Below are 16,810 nucleotides of genomic sequence, written 5' to 3' on the forward strand. Positions count from 1 at the left end.
CAAACTTTGAATGTTGATAACTAAGTTATGTTATTCTATAGCTTGCATTTTATCATGATTTCCTTGATAGAAGATTGATACTTACAAAGAAGCTATTAAACCAGGAGATCCAAGTGGAATCATCCCTTTAAAACTTTTTATCCGTTATGGAATATCTGTTTTCACAGATAACCATGGGTATGTTTTTATTGTGTTAACCAATGTCCTGTCTTTTCCCCGAATACGACCTTTCCATTAAGTCTTATCTTAAAGTTTGCACTTACGTAAGCAACACAAAGGGTGTCACATTTGGAGCAGGATATGCTTACCCTTTTGAAGTACATGAGATCGACCTCAGTTTTTGGAGGAGGGTCTCGAGATGTTCAGTCTGATTATCTATGTTGTTGGTTGTGTTTTGTCTTTTTTTTTTTTTTTTTTGTCTTTTTTTGCATGGTATTAATTGTCAGTGTGTATTCGATTAATTGCTTTTATTGTCCCATTGGCATTGTAGACATTTCATAACCAATTCAAAAAATCTTTTGTGATCCATGCATTTATTGAGATTTAAAAGGGTAAAGATTGAAACACGAAAAAAACTACAAGTAGTTAAACTCTTCCACATATACATGGGCATGTCTCATGCAAGGAAATTTGCCAGCGATTGTTTTGTCACATCTTCAAATGTATTGTTAAATATTGGTGACGGTGGCGTATCTTCAATATGTTCTGTTCAATATTTTCCCAAACTTGACCTTAACTGGTCCATTCGAAACCACCTGCAGTTATCTGAGCTATTCTAAAAATATCTTTTAAAAATCTACCAACATGGCTTCTGGTCGCATTAGTTGAATATGGACCAAATATATCAAAGACTAAACAGTTGAACCTAATGTTTCTTAATTCTAAAGGGGCCTGGGTGGCCGAGTGGTCTAAGTAGTTAAAAAGTTGTCACTACTGTAATCACGGGCACTAGCCAGTCTATGTTTTCTATGTTGTGTCATGTGTTCTATTGTTTGTCTAGTTGTCTCCTTTCATGTTTAGCCATGCGTTGTGAGTTCACTTTCGATTTATGACTTTGACTGTTCCTTTTGTATCTTTCGTCCCTCTTTTTTCCCGAGGAACGCTCTTTGCCTATAGTTCTAAAAACCAAAAATATCAAACGTGATCAGTACTGCATGCTGAGAACAAATTTAAAGAACGCTCGCAGTTACTGATTTCTATTTCTGGGTCGAAGTTTTCAACATACAAATCCTGTTGGAATTATTTTCAAGTCAACCCGACTATGCATTTTTCAAAAATTATCTGCTGTGAAGCAACAAGAGAAGAAAACATAACTGCAACTTTACTATTGTTATAACGGAGATGTAGAAAAGGTAATGATCAATATGTTTTATTTTATTTAACCTAATGTTATGATTGAGCGAAACTGTTACATTTATTGTTGCAAGCACACTTTTGGCGATACGAACTCAACAGTAAATGATTTGTTAATTATAAGCACTGCACCATGTCGTCTGAAATCAGTCACCACATACGTGACCTAGTGCATACTTTCTAAAGCAACAGCTGCGTCACTTTCTAGTCTTGAAATGTCCGGTTCACTGAGAACAACTCTTTCTGATTCATTACGATTGATCCAATACTGCTCTGTTTTTGGACGGAATAGATTGTGATAAGGATTAGCTGGATCCATTATGTATGGACCATCCCTGTTAGTAAAAGAATAAAGGAAAATAAACATTTTGTAAAGTTCGTGCGTTCGAAAAACAGAATTGCATTGTGTGATGACACGAACGAGGAAATAAATGGATTGATTATTGAACAAATATTACATGTCCTGAATAAATTTAGTTACAAAAGTTCATACATCACAAAGAGCTATGACAAATATTTTCTATATTTGTTTTCACAGTGAACGACACCATAACACGCAATGTAAAACATAGATATTGATCAATGACCAATGCAACAGTGAATAGATAAATGCTTTCAGAAGGCTATACACATTCGGTGATTGCGATATGGTTGGCGGCTGATCTTTAAAAAAAAGGATTTAACGTATGAATCACACATGCAATAGATATTTATAAATAATGAGTTTTTCGATATCAAAATAACTGTAGTTGTAATGAGGTGGCGGGTAGTTGCAAACAACAATGTATATTCATCGTTAAATTACGAGTTTGATTTATTTTTATGTATTAATTTTAATCTGTTGATTTGTTGAGGTTGGAGGACGGTTTTTTTTTTTAAAAAATCGGCATTTCTACGAGAAAAAAATATGCTCCTTTTTTTCGACTTGTACCTCTATTCATTGAGACTGACTTAATACAGAAAGTTCAAACTACTTAGAAAGAAATCTTTGCGTCGTAAATATTACGGACACCATCATGGTTATGAAATATCTGTTTTACAGATGACGACGGATATGTTCCAATCTTTCTAACAATTCTGTTCCAATTTCTTTTTCAAATATAAACTACCACATTAGACATTAAATGAGTTTTCAAATGTGCAATACGATGGATGCCACATGCACGGAGCACCTGAGATCACCCCTATTTTTTTATAAGGTTTGCATTGTTCAGTTTTTTCTAGTTGCCTATGTTGTGTTTAGTGTACTGTTTTTTGTCTGTTCGTCTTTTTCTTATTGTTTTACCAGCAAAACACAGATTACGTTCATTGCATTCCAAAAAAAAAAAAAATATACAAAACAAAGGAGTTGGGATATACTAACAGATTAAGATGGTGTCAAATAATATCACCATGACGGTCTTGGATCTAACCAATGTATAAGTTGTTTGGATAAATTTCGGAAATATGTTGAGATGAGTCTTGATATTTCAACGAAAACATATGAACAAATATAATTGTAAGTGTTGTTCAATATATCTCAATGCATTAACATTTAGGCTGGTTATTACTGATTTGGTAATAAACTTTGACAACATATATTTATGATCATCAAGGCTAAGCGAAAATATAAAAAAAACTTACACCGAAACAATATTGACAAGCACACAATAAACCCGACCAACACCAAAGTATCCAAATATGTTGCATATTTGTTAAAGGATATTAAGTCCTTGTTATTCAAAATTCACCAGAACTCAGCAACATATATATTTCTTATATAATCTGGAACATAATTTGTAAATACGTACGGTCTTCCATAATCGTCAAGGTTGTAGTTTGTATTCCACTCAACCTTCATATTCTTGCAATCTTTTAGCTTTTCAAATATTCCGTTAACAATTTTTTCTTCTGTAATTCCACCAGGCTGTGGTCTGTTAAAATCCTCGTACGTTTTTATAGCTAACAGTTCAATGGCATACGAAGGCAGTTTGTGCTGAAAACAAAACAAAAATGAAACTCCGTACCCAAAACCCCATTTGTATAATACGAATACTAGACATTTGCAAGTTCTATGTGATTCGAATACAGAATTTTAGATATAAATATAGGCAACATTAGTATAACGCTGTTTGAAACTCATAAATCGATAGAAAAAAATCGGGTGACAAACTAACACTGAGGGAAACGCATTAAGTATACGAGAACAACGACACAACATTAGCATGTAACACACACAGAAACGAACTAAGCATTAGACAAAACAAATATAACATCAAAACTAAATACATGAACTTGTGATAGAAACAGATTCTTCCTCCACTTTAAGAAAGTGGTTTTTTTCTCAAAAGATGAATGAGTTTACATCAATCGTATCATAATTTACGGACTCAATAAACGACATGACTAAATGAATAAAGATTTGATATTCTTTTTTTTAATTATAACTCCTCAGGTTAAGCAAAACATCCAGAATGGGTAAACATTTCTTATTATATATAACTATAATATTCCTCATTAATTATCTAAAATTATCTACAATAAAAAAAACAAATCAACTATCGTGGTTATTATTTTAGATGATTCATATCTCATTGAGATACCCCCCCCCCCCATCTCCGTCTAATTACAACCAAAAGTAAAAAATATATAGTATTTTGCAACAATGGACAACCAATTATGTTATATAAATTAAGGAGATATCGTATGTTCAACAATGATCACTGGTATTAAAGAGATAATCGTAACCGGAATTACGACTATCCCGATATGGCGACGGCAGATATAAGTAAAAGCTTTACAGTCATGTTTTTCAAATGTAGCATGTTTTTGTCAAAAGTTACTCAGCTGCAAGGTTTTTCTATACCATTACATCATACTTGAATCGTAACAGTGCACATAAATTGTCTGAGCGCTTTTGAAAATTGCCGTTGAAATATTCGGGATGATAATCGTAACTCGGAAAAAAGATAATCGTAATTATGGTATTAAATTATGTGAAGATAATCGTAACTGGATAGTGTTTTATTGATATTGACACTAAAACGTTTATCTGATAGCACCTGATTGAATTATGGTGATGCATCAATCACGAAAACGTTCCAACATCTTATGATATTTCTTTTTGTGCATATATTATTAATAGTTCTCATGAAAACAGCTACATACTAGTTTATCAGAAAATTGGAAGGATGATCAAGCTCTTGGAAATGGGGAAAACACGAACTATGTTAAAATACAGAACACTTATTCTGTTTGCTCCGTTCTTTTATGCCAATCTAAAAGTGCGTTAATTTATGGGAACGGCAAATAATGGCCTCCACCTAGAGCGCTTCGATCCAAAAAAAATTGCCGCATTTGTCCTATTAGAATCGAAATAATTCATGGGGGCGTGCATAAATCTAGATTTTACCAAGGGTTGTCCCTTTATGCCGATATTTGACACCTCGCTATCGCTCAGGGTAAAATATTTGTCATAAAGGGCTCACCCGTGGTAAAATAACGATATATTCAAGCCCCCATGAATTATTTCTTAATTATACATTTCACTCCGAAATGAAACTATATGCATTTTATTTTATAAGAAAAGGGGCAATATTAAAACTCATGTCCACCGATAACAGTATCGACTGTTAAATCCGATAATGCAGTTATAAAGTTATTGAAGGAAACTTTTGTTCATTTCTCGCAGAATTTTAGTATAAACGTGATATTGGAGGCAAAACATATATCATATTAAAATGTGGTATACGAGCCTTTTATTTTGAGCAATGAATTGAAAGGATTGCAATTTTGAGAGATTGGATATTGCTAATCCCCCCCTTTCTCCCCTCCCCCCATAAAAAACAAACACCCTGAAACGTGCACACAGCATTGAAACTTTGAAACAAACTAGAATATCTACTTACCTCAATATGTCCCAGTACACAATATAATCACTAATGTGGACAGTGTGTTGCTTGCTAATCTTTTTTACACTCCTTTCAAATTTAGAAAAGAAAAAAAAAATATTTTAAGACCCCCCTTAACATAAAATAGTCCAAATTTAGAGTTTGAGACGATGAAGTTTTCTATTTTTGACATAATTTGACCCAAACGTAGTTCAACACACTGTGAAAATATTATTAAGAAAGAGCAGGTGGGATTTTTTATTTCCATTCGTTGCCTCAAAGAAATGAACTACGAAAAAACTGTGTACTCGGACCAAATACTGACTCGACAGCTGCTTAATTTTCCATATATTTAACAGGTACATGTATATATTAAAAGTTTTGCATATTGTTGTTAGTTGTAATCATGATAAATCGAGATATATAGGTAAATTTGTCTAGATAGTAACCTGCAAGTTTCTTCATTTATTTTTATTTTGCGTTAATGTCATCGTTCAACTGGACATTTCCATTTTAACACACAAAATACCATTGAAATACTGAAAGACACTTTTATTAATTTTCAGTAACTATTATCCAATAAAGAAATTACGATTATCAAACAAGAAAAATGCCATAGAATTACGATTATCATCCCGAATTTTTCGACGGCAATTTTGAAAGCCAGTTCCAGTGCACCGTTACGATTCAAATATGATATAATGGTATAGAAAAACCTTGCAGCTGAGTAACTATTGACAAAAATATGCTACATTTGAGAAGAATGACTGTAAAGATTTTACCTATATCTGCTGTCGCCATATTGGGATAGTCGTAATTCCAGTTACGATTATCTCTTTAATGTAAGTGAATGATACAATATCAACCAGAAACTAAAGAACGCAAATATGAAAACAATGCTTTTTTAGACTTAAATCTACCTGCAAATAACTGACTACGGTCATTGAAACTGTTTATAATTTATTAAGTCCAAACTAAGTGTTCCATAGTCTTAATACTGTTTTAAACAGTTTATACATGAATTAGTATGACAAAAACTGTAAATTGTTCTTTATTGTTAAAACAGCAGATGTGCAATAAAGGTTGTTTAATGTTTATTTTAAAAAATGGTATCAAACACAGGTTGTTTTTAAATTCGACAACAATGCGACAAAGAACATTCGAATATTAGTAAATCATTATAAAACACCAACCTCGTTTGATTTTGCCCAGTCCTTTGTCACCCGAATGGCTCTTTTTACTTTTTCTGGTTGACTTTTCACAAAGGACACCTGAACCGGCGATAAACATTTGGCATAATAATCTCTCTGTTCTGGGTGTGCTTTCATTTCTCGATATATATTTGTCAAATTCTCTGGAGAGAAGGTTCCAGCTAAACAGAAATATGTTGTTTACAAAAGGCTTCCGCCAATGAAATTATTGCACAAAAAGGGATGGTTTGTTTAGATAATTTAGTTTTGACATGATAGACACTCTCAGATAAAAAAAAATCTAGGAATAAAAGGATATATATTTTTCGCAAAGAAAACATAAAATTTCTTCTTACAAACGTCCTATTTAGACTGATATAATACCACTTTTGATTTACCACATTTCAAAGTTTCATTTTTAATAAAAGTTGCCACTATTGCTACACATACAGCATATGTTTAATATGCGAATATCACGTGGAACAATCTGTCATCAGCTGTACTAAAAACAAACAGTTTAAAAAAACAAAAAAACTATATCTTTGGAGAAGACAAACACCAAAATGGAAAAGCACACACAACCTAAGATCAATTTTGCAGTAGGGAGTTGTAACTTATGAAATGTTTGAACTATTTTAATTTAACTTACCCATGCCACTGCTTGATAAATTTGGTACGATAATTAAATCAACAGGCATACTGGTACCATCTGGTAACGTCATGGTAAAGGAAACCGTAAATGGTGTCCTCCTAATATTAGACACTTTAAAAGGTTAATTTTTCTTCAGTTGTCTCCGTTGTGCCTTTTCCTCGTTTGACAGTGGTCCATTAACTGAAGAAAATGATCCACAACAGAGTGCGTTATGAAGCTCGTGCTTTATTTGTTTTGTTTTCTTCATAAGGTCCTGAATAGATTTTATGTCGTTCACCACGAAAAGTATATCAAGGTCGGATTTGCCTTTCACAGCAGTCCCTTTACCCAGAGAACCACCCTACAATTATATGAAATTCTAGTAATATACTTTTGATTTTAAATTTTAGTTTCTTGTATATAATTCGGAGTTTAGTATGACGTCCATTATCACTGTACTATTATGCATATTTTAGGGGCCAGCTGAAGGACACCTACGGGTGCGGGAAACCTCGCTACATTGAAGACCCATTGGTTGCCTTCGGCTGTTGTTTGCTCTATGGTCGGGTGGTTGTCGCTTTGACATATTCACCATTTCCTTTCTCAATTTTATTTTGAAGTTGTTATCAGTAATTACAATTTTATATTGGTATCTTGTGAATACCTGTTGTGGTTAGTTATGTTTGTGCTTACTACCGATATGCCGATTCAAACACAAATACATATCATTTGATTTCTGCATAAAAAAAAAATATGTTCAAAGTTTAAATTGTAGACAAATCGAGCGTCTGGTGTACATAATTTGAAATCTGGTATCTATAATGAGTTTATTCACAACCACTGTATCGTTTTTACTGCTGTTGGGGGTTTCTTACCCATAGATAGTACGTCTGTGTTGACATGCAGTATCATTGTAGTCGTTAAAATTATAAATTTAACTGTCAACAAAACTTTCAATTTTCAAAAAAGTTAGGATTTTCTACCACAGTGATTATCCTAGCTTATGTATTGTGTCTCTAGTCACAGTGACATTTGACTTTTAATTTCTGGAATTTTCGTTTACCGATTGTGGTACTTCGACTGAGTTGCAATCACATAACGTGTTATATATGTATTACAGGAGTTGTTGTATTGTTCGTACATTTAGTTCGATTTTGACATATTCCGGATTGTGAAATGTTGGCTGGGTTCGCATGACTGTTTATTCAACATTTTAACAGTCCTTTTTTTAACGTGATTTGCATCTTCTAAATCGCGTTATTATATTTTCCCTTTGGTTATCATTGTCTTATTTCAGACTCATTTGATTTTTTTGTTTGAAAGCCCCGAGTTTTTCATGTACTAGACTAAATATTTGACTTTCAATATTTTATTCTGAATCGTACTTGATGAATTAGGTTCTGAAAAACGCGAACCCTTCAAGTGATTCTGTATCGTTATTATGTGTAAACCATTCGAAAGAATACAATATTAAGTGTTTATTTGAAAAGTTCAGTTTTATGTCTACAAGAATTCTGTAATTTTGTTTTAATTTGGTTGTTTTAATATTGTGATGTAATCTTAAGGTCACTTTAATATTTCTAAAATCTACCTAGTAATCTCTCTCGCCTTTTCTCAGATAATCATTGTATCAAAATCAAAACCAAATAAGATCATGAAGAAATAAACAAAATATTTTGTAAATGTCATGAGTCTGAAACGTTTTTATGAATTTATCTTCATCTGAACAATATAGTTACCTTAATTGTTGATGCAATGCTGTATGGTGAAACTTCATGCATGAAATTAACAATCTGACTGGTGCATTCTCCACACTTTGCAAGATAGTTTGCATCCGGATTTACTTCACTATCTATAAATGACGTTAACTTCCCCCCTGTGTCACCATAAGTTAATGCAAATGTCCCCATTCTAAAACATAGACCTTTAAAAAGAATATTGGATTCAAGAGTCTGCGTTTCTTAAAACAGAAAGGTTTATCCTGCTACAACAAACTCGTAAAAAATCATTATTCTATGACAAAATAGATGACAAAATAATATCTATAATTTCCTTGCTGTTAGGATTTCTTTACTTTTGTGTTTCTTTGAAGACCTAGGCTATATCTAAAACAATTATATTGTGAATATTCCTTTGGTATGTCCCACCTTTGTCTAACCTCTGGATATACATTGTTTTACGCTTATAAGTCCGTCTCCTCGTCAATGGTTTTCTTTTGTCATATCTTACTGTTTTGTTTTTTCCACTAGTTAATTATATTTTGTCAAAGTATTTAGACATCTTCCAATTAGAGTGTGTAAATAATTGAAAGGCTGTTTGATTGTAGTTTGAATACTACTAGTATCTATACATATATTATTTCTCTTATAATCAATATCTAAAAAAAAGTCTTATTTTCATTAATCATGCAATTAGTTTAATTATATTGTTTTGAATTCATTCTGGAAACTGGTTTTGCCTGTCAAATTACTCTTAAAAATATAATATACTTTAAGACTACTGAATTATTCATCATTACCTACCTCGGACTTAAGCTTCATTTAAGACTAAACTCTCGTCAAGTATCGTATACGTTATTTACACGTTTTACTTTCATAATACAAAAGTGAAACTGAAACTAAAATTTTAAAAAGTGTAGGTTAATTATACGAGATTAGATGATTTACACGCTGTCCATAAACGAAGTTTATGGTCCGAAAATGACTGGATAGAAGACACTTGAGATCAATTTATCAGATTACACGAAACTGAAATTATCTTTAAAAAATTGATTTTAATCGCACACAATTATGTATTATTAGATTGCATTTCGTATATGCCCATTTAATAGAAAACGTTAAATTTTGAAGCAAAAATCTTATATCACTGATTCATGATATTTTAATTTGATTAGTAACTGAGCAAACAAAATGTGCATACTAGATCTCAGTCACAAGGATGCCTCTTTATCTCATATTTTGTAAATGGTGTTTTGATTAAGGACTTTCTGTTTTGAATTTTCCTCCCAGTTTGGTATTTTTGTCATTTTGCTATTTATATATTAAACATCGATTCGGTAATTGTACTAATGTTGCAAAAAATTACACTTTATGTAATAAAATTACTATGGTTAATTCTGTTAAATTACTGTTTGTAAAATGTTGTTGTTCTCAAATAGTTATCAAAGGCATTTTTGCTATTTTACTCACAATTGCAAATATCATAACAAATACAATAACCGCTCGCCTCATTTGGGCCATTCACTACTGTTTCCGTGATTATCATGAATAAATACCAGGTAATGTTATAGGATTGATTGCTATTACCACTAACTATAAAATTAAGAGACGTTTTTTGTCTACAAGTCATTATGCAGCACGAATGCATATTTTTTATAATAGCAATTAGACGTCTCTTTAAAATGCGTTCACTACATAAAACTTTAAACAACATGTCCTTGTAACCAATAAATCTAATTGGTTCTACAACCTTGCCAATATATAACAACGAAAGAAAAAGTTCACAAATAAAGGCAACAATAGTATACCGTTGTTCGAAATTCATAAATCGATAGAGAAAAAAACAAATCCAGGTTTCAAACTAAAACTGAGGGAAACGTATCAAATATAAGAGAACTACGACACAACAGAAACACAACACCAAAATGTAACACACACAGAAACGAACTATAATGTAACACTGGCCATTTTCCTAACTTGGTAAAACAGCATCTTTTCAGAATAATAATATTTTTTTTGAAAATTTATTATATTGATAATCTTGTTGACATCGTAGCTTTTCGCTCATGCCACAGTACAGTAAGGGTTGTTGAACTATACAGTATTTCACATGCGAAAGTTGTATATGAAATTGCCAGTTCAATCGCTTAAATATACCTCTGATATGTTCCGTCTATATCTCAAAACAATAAAGACTTGATAAAATATAAATAATTGTAGATCTAGGATATGCATCAAAGAGGAAGTAAATAGGGATTCAAACAAAACCTAATATGAGGTTTAGCTAGCTATAAAACCAGGTTCAACCTACTTAAAAGAGGGACGAAAGATACCAAAGGGACAGTCAAACTCATAAATCTAAAACAAACTAACAACGTAAAGTTTTGTTTTCAACCGACCCTCATGGTCAATTTCTAGATGTAAGTCAAGATATGAAGCCGACTTAACTGTATCTGTAGTATCTTTTATCTCTAGTTCGATAGGATAGATGCGTTCCACATAGTCACCAAAATTTTGAATTATTTAGTGAAAGAACATCATCTATTTAGCGGAAAGTAGAGTTAAAGGATATTGCTAACTTCTTATCTTTCTTCCTAAGAAGTTCCTGCATGAAGTCAGCCTCAGAATAATAAAGAAATAAGTCGGCAAGTAGAGGGGCACAGTTTGTTCCCATTGGAATGCCGACAGTCTGTTGAAAAACACGTCCTCCAAACGTAACAAATATGTTGTCAATCAAAAAATCAAGCATCTTGATGATTTCAGTTTCAGAGAATTTTTGTTTGAATCAGAGTGATCCTTTACAAAGTAGGATTTATTCCTTCCTAAGACAAGATACTTGTATCTACGTTGGCCATTCTTTTTTATGAAGCAAAGCAATACCAACTCTTTCAATTTGTCTTTTAGTTTTGAATGTGGAATGTGTAAAGAGTAGAAAAGTCAAATATTTTAATACTGTTACAAGATGAAAGAGAGTAAGATTGTATGTACTCTAAAAGATCTTTTGAATTTTTAAGTATCCACATCTGATTCACGCCACCTCTAGAATAGGCAGTTTCTTAATAACTTTGAAGCCTGTCTTTGATTGCTGATAAAATAGATGTTAATAATTTAGAAAGAGATTTCGTGGAGCACATGGAAGACCCAGGAATATACCGTTGTTTGTAAGGACACTTATGTAGTTTAGGTATTCAATACAGTGATGGAAGATCCAGTTCTTCATCTTTGGTTGAAAATCCAAAGGAACAAAGAACAGACCTATGATTATCCAGGATTTCCTCTTTGGTAAGTTTCGTGAGGGTATATTTTGAGTTTCCAAGTGAATTGTCAATTCCTAATTCGTTTATCAAGCAGTTAATGTAATAACTTTTACACATAAAAACGATGTTATTAGGGGCTTTGTCTGCGGGGATAACAACATATTTATCATGGAGGTCGGATAGGTTTTTTAGCAACACTTGGGTCTTTAAAGATTGACGTAGCATGGGCATTGATGGACCCATTCAGGTTTTTAATTCTGATTTGTATCAACGACCTCACTGCCTTAATCCATTCGGAAAGAGTGTCTACGTCTTCCTTCTCGCGCTTAGCCCATTGCCTGGCATAATCCTCGACTGAATCCATCAAAATTTTAAAGTTGTATTTCCAATTGATGGATTTAGGCTCACGATACTTCGAACCTTTCGATAACACATTTCGTAGAGAAGTGTTATTAACAATGTTGAGGTCACCGGTAATAACGTGGCCAGCAGGATTACTATAGTATATGTGAATTTGGGACTAGCACAAGTGCAATTAGGAGGTTAAGACTTGAAGTCATCAATATCGAGATCCTGCAAAACATGTTTGTAATTGAAAATTTTAGTTGCAATAGGTTTGTAATAGGTTTAAGAAATGATTGGTACAGACTGTTCTTTGAAATAAGGAGGTATTTTCGATTGAGCTAATTTATGATGAGGGATATTGCCTAAGTTGACGCCATCGAGACATTTGTTGGCAAAGGAAAGATTACGGAAAGATCTTTTCTCTTTTTCATCTTTTCCAATGCGGACTGGCTTGAAAGGTCTGTGACTTGCAATATCCGAAATTATAGCATCAACTTTGTATTGGTTTGAATGGTTTGTAACAGTGGACTCCAAACATAAATTGAACAGAGAATGACGTTTTGTAAGGGGTAATGAATAAAGTTTCGTGCGAATTTGATGAATACCTAACGGCTTTTGTATAAATGGCAGCAGGTCATTAATAGAGACCTCATGCAGAGAAGGTGATGTATAATGACGATGACCATGACTGCGTCTACGTCGAGGAGTCGAGTTGAAAATATTCATCACATTCACCGATTTACACGAAGGACTAGATAAATTAACCTACATGTATATCATCAATTTTGTCATTGCAACTATAAGGTGTCGCAGTTCCCAATTGTTTAATCCAGTAGTCTGCTTTTTGTCTACGGAGAGTCGTTGAAAGATTAGGATTGTTAGAGCTATGGTATATCTTTTCGAAATGCGAACTGTCATAGAAACGATGGAATGATCGGGCTGATTGAAATGCTGGTATAGAATGTCGTTAGCATTGAGGTTAATGTTTGATCTATGACCGCACATACGTTTGTTTATCCTTCCTTACCGACGTATACCAATCCGCAAAGGTTGTACTCTAATCCGTAGATAAGTTTTACAATGTCCTATACTAAGTCAGTAATATGGCAGTTGTTATCAAACAGTCCGTTTAAATGTATGTTGGTGTTTGTTTTTTGTTGCAGTAAAGCTCAAACATATCTCACGAATGGAAAGCATCTGTTATACTCCTTTCGTGGTACAGGCATTTCTTTCTGCAGAAAATGGTGGGTTAAACCTGGTTGTATAGCTAGCATAGAATACCATTACAATGTGTGAGAGAAGCAAACACACATAATAGGTAAAACATGAGGGTACAGCAGTTCATATTGTATGTTAATCTTAATTACTTTTAAGCAAATAACATAGAATACAAAACATTAGATTAATGATTTTGTCAATACCAATTTTTCTCCTTTTTGATTAATTTTCAGAATAACCAGCAAAGTTTCAAAACAAGCATGTAAATTCGCACTGATAGGTCAATCATAACTTTAGTTTCCAATCTAGCTATTTTTTGGTAAAATCAGAAAAGAATAAGGGAAAATCAATCTTTTGTCGTAACTTTTTATGATGTAAGAAGTTATCAACCAAAGGCCGTTTGACCAGCGTTACATCTATACGGTGTTTGTGGTATGATAACCATTTTCATATAAAAGAGAATATGGACAATTGTGTAAAAAAATTGTTGTTTTTTTCATATATGAGATTTAATGCAGTTCACTTTATTGTAGTGTTGTCAAATCGTACACTTTTGCGTAACCGGTTACTCGGATAATCGTTCGACCGATTAACCGGTTAACCGGTAGTTTAAGTTGTCGTTTAAAAGCCTTATCAAAAGTACCCTACATGTACAAATAATTATAAGGTGTGGTATTAGTGTCAATTTGACAACCTTTCATCCAAGTCATAATATTACGATTAAAGAATTGAAGTTTGTCCTTTGGCATAATAAGGCTTGTCTGTGAGGATTCCTGGAGAAATATGACCTTTAATAAACAAATACACCGTATCAACTATATAGCAATTGTACCAATTTCAGATATAAAAAAAAACATCTTGATCTCGTAGAATTGAATTTGTCTGAAACCGATCATTGTTTAATTTTCTGTTTCTTTACTTTGTTTGCTTGTTTCTTTAAGCATGTTACTCGTACTATCACGTATACCTTGAGTACATTCACATTGGTTTGCATTTCACAATTTTTGAGGAAGCATTTCGTTTAAAGTAAGACTAAACCTTGCACTACGGAGGTTACACATTTAGATGTTGGTTTACACAATATAAGATCAAAAACGAAATAATGAACTAATTAGTAAAATTTAATTGCATCTCTGATTTAAAGTTATTGTTAAAAAACATGTTTACCAATCATGTTTCTTTAAGGTCCTGCCCCGAGCTCTAATTAATTTTATGTTTTTAGGATCAACTATAGCAATCAATATAATGGACAATTGATCTGTCAAATTTATAACAACAACGACAATTTTTAAATAAAACATAACTTTTTAATGATTTCCATGCAAAGTTATATGAAAACTATCAAAATTGAAAAAAAGTCCGGTTAACCGGTTAGCGTTTTTGGTATTCGGTATTCGGTTGTTCGACCGGTTAACCGGTTAACCGGTTAACCGTTGACAACACTACTTTATTGATATGAAAATGTACTAGACTCCGCTTATTCCTGACATATTAAAAATAAAATAAATAAAAATAAAAAAACACTTATTTCAATGTATGCATTATAGACGGATGTTGCTTAGGGGTATCCACACTGCTTATTTTCATGTTCATGCTTTCAAAATTGTCAGTAGAAATTACGAAATGAAAAATTTCACTTGAAGAATAAATGACAAGCAATGGTGTTTATGTTTTACACTTTAACATGTCAGGACTTTCTAATTCTTAGTTACTACACAGTACTGGACTAGCCTACAGCTGCAGACCGTATGGTGATCCATAGTTGCTTTGAAACATGTATGTCATTTTGGTCTTTGGTGGATAGTTTTTAATCAGAAATCAGACACCTTCTCCTTACTGTTATATAATAGAGGTCTATGATGAATTCATTTACAACCACTGGGTCAATGCCACTGCTGGTGGAGATTTATTTCCCCGAGAGTATCACCAGCCCAGTAGTCAACATTTATGTGTTGACTTGAGCCATCATTGATATGTTCATAATTATAATTAAACTGATAACAAAACTTTTTTGAAATACTAAGGCTTTTCTACCTCAGGAATACATTACATTAGCCGTATTTGGCAAAACTTTTAGGAATTTTTGGTACTCAATGCTCTTCAACTTTTTACTTTATTTCGCCTTTAAACATTTTTTGATTCGAGCGTCACTGACGAGTCTGTTGTAGATGAAACGCGCGTCTGGCGTATATATAAAATTTAAAGCCTGGTATCTATGATAAGTTTATCTACATTGTAAAGGTAGAAACCCTCGTACATTTGTCGAATGTTTCTAGACTTTTGTCTGTTGATATTTTGAAAGGATTCATCTTTCCTTGTTTGATTTGTCTTCTTGATATCGCCTTTGTTCTACGTTCTAAGTTGATGTACTTGATAAAATAAATGATATCACGCTTTCTTCTGAGATAATGCCTTTCTAGGGGATGATTTTCGTTGTCAAAGGTCGCATTTACTTACTTTCTACTTGCAATTTGGTAAATAGTGTTGCATATAAATGAATAAGTCTTTATCGTCTTGGTTAATGGAATATGCAACTACACTGGTCTATGTCGTTCGACGGATTTCTTCAAATCAATACATCATTGGCAATAAGATAAATTTATAAAAAAGATGGATCGTATGAATATAAGCTTTTGAGAAAACATATAGATATCAACATACGTTTATTGTGAAACTTGAAATGTAAATAACACTTTATACTTTATTGTTGTCCGAGGCACTTATTTCTGGATTGAATTTTATCAGAAATGCTGAAATCCAAAAAATCTCTTTGTGTTTACATTTTTGTAATATGCAATGTAAGCATCTAATAAATTTTGCTCAAATATATATAATAATTTATATAGCAGTTGACATTTTCCGGGGTTATGTTAAAAAAAATCAATGGCATCATTCATCTATAAAAAGAAAAATATTTCTATGATTTATTGGCCCGTATATGACATAACTGGATCATTTTCATTTATACATAATGTAATTACAAAATATTTGTGTACAATATAATAAATCACATTTTACTTAAAATACAAAAATGTCTTACTTTTTAGTTTTATCTGCAAAGAACAATACTGGGTATTAAAAATTACAGTCTTTACCCAGATATAACAAAATTATCAGCATAATAACATGAACAAAGGTATTAACAGAAAAAAAACAGTGCATGCAAACTTAACTTCTAGTTATGATTTAATTACGTGTTAATCTATCTCATTTTCTTTCACATGTGTAC

At 32.5% G+C, this 16,810-nt stretch overlaps 1 protein-coding gene across 1 annotated transcript; it reads right to left on the minus strand.

Annotated features, from left to right (window-relative positions):
* Positions 1 to 1,494: 1,494 nt before the first annotated feature.
* Positions 1,495 to 7,365, minus strand: LOC134707541 (uncharacterized). Its single transcript, XM_063567389.1, has 4 exons — positions 7,062 to 7,365; positions 6,416 to 6,594; positions 3,144 to 3,328; positions 1,495 to 1,688 (listed from the first exon to the last, which is right to left on the minus strand). The coding sequence occupies exons 1-4, from the start codon at positions 7,132 to 7,134 to the stop codon at positions 1,520 to 1,522; spliced, it is 606 nt and encodes a 201-aa protein (XP_063423459.1). The 5' UTR covers positions 7,135 to 7,365; the 3' UTR covers positions 1,495 to 1,519.
* Positions 7,366 to 16,810: the final 9,445 nt, after the last annotated feature.

Source organism: Mytilus trossulus, chromosome 1 (genome assembly GCF_036588685.1).
Source record: "Mytilus trossulus isolate FHL-02 chromosome 1, PNRI_Mtr1.1.1.hap1, whole genome shotgun sequence".
NCBI classification, from domain to species: domain Eukaryota; kingdom Metazoa; phylum Mollusca; class Bivalvia; order Mytilida; family Mytilidae; genus Mytilus; species Mytilus trossulus.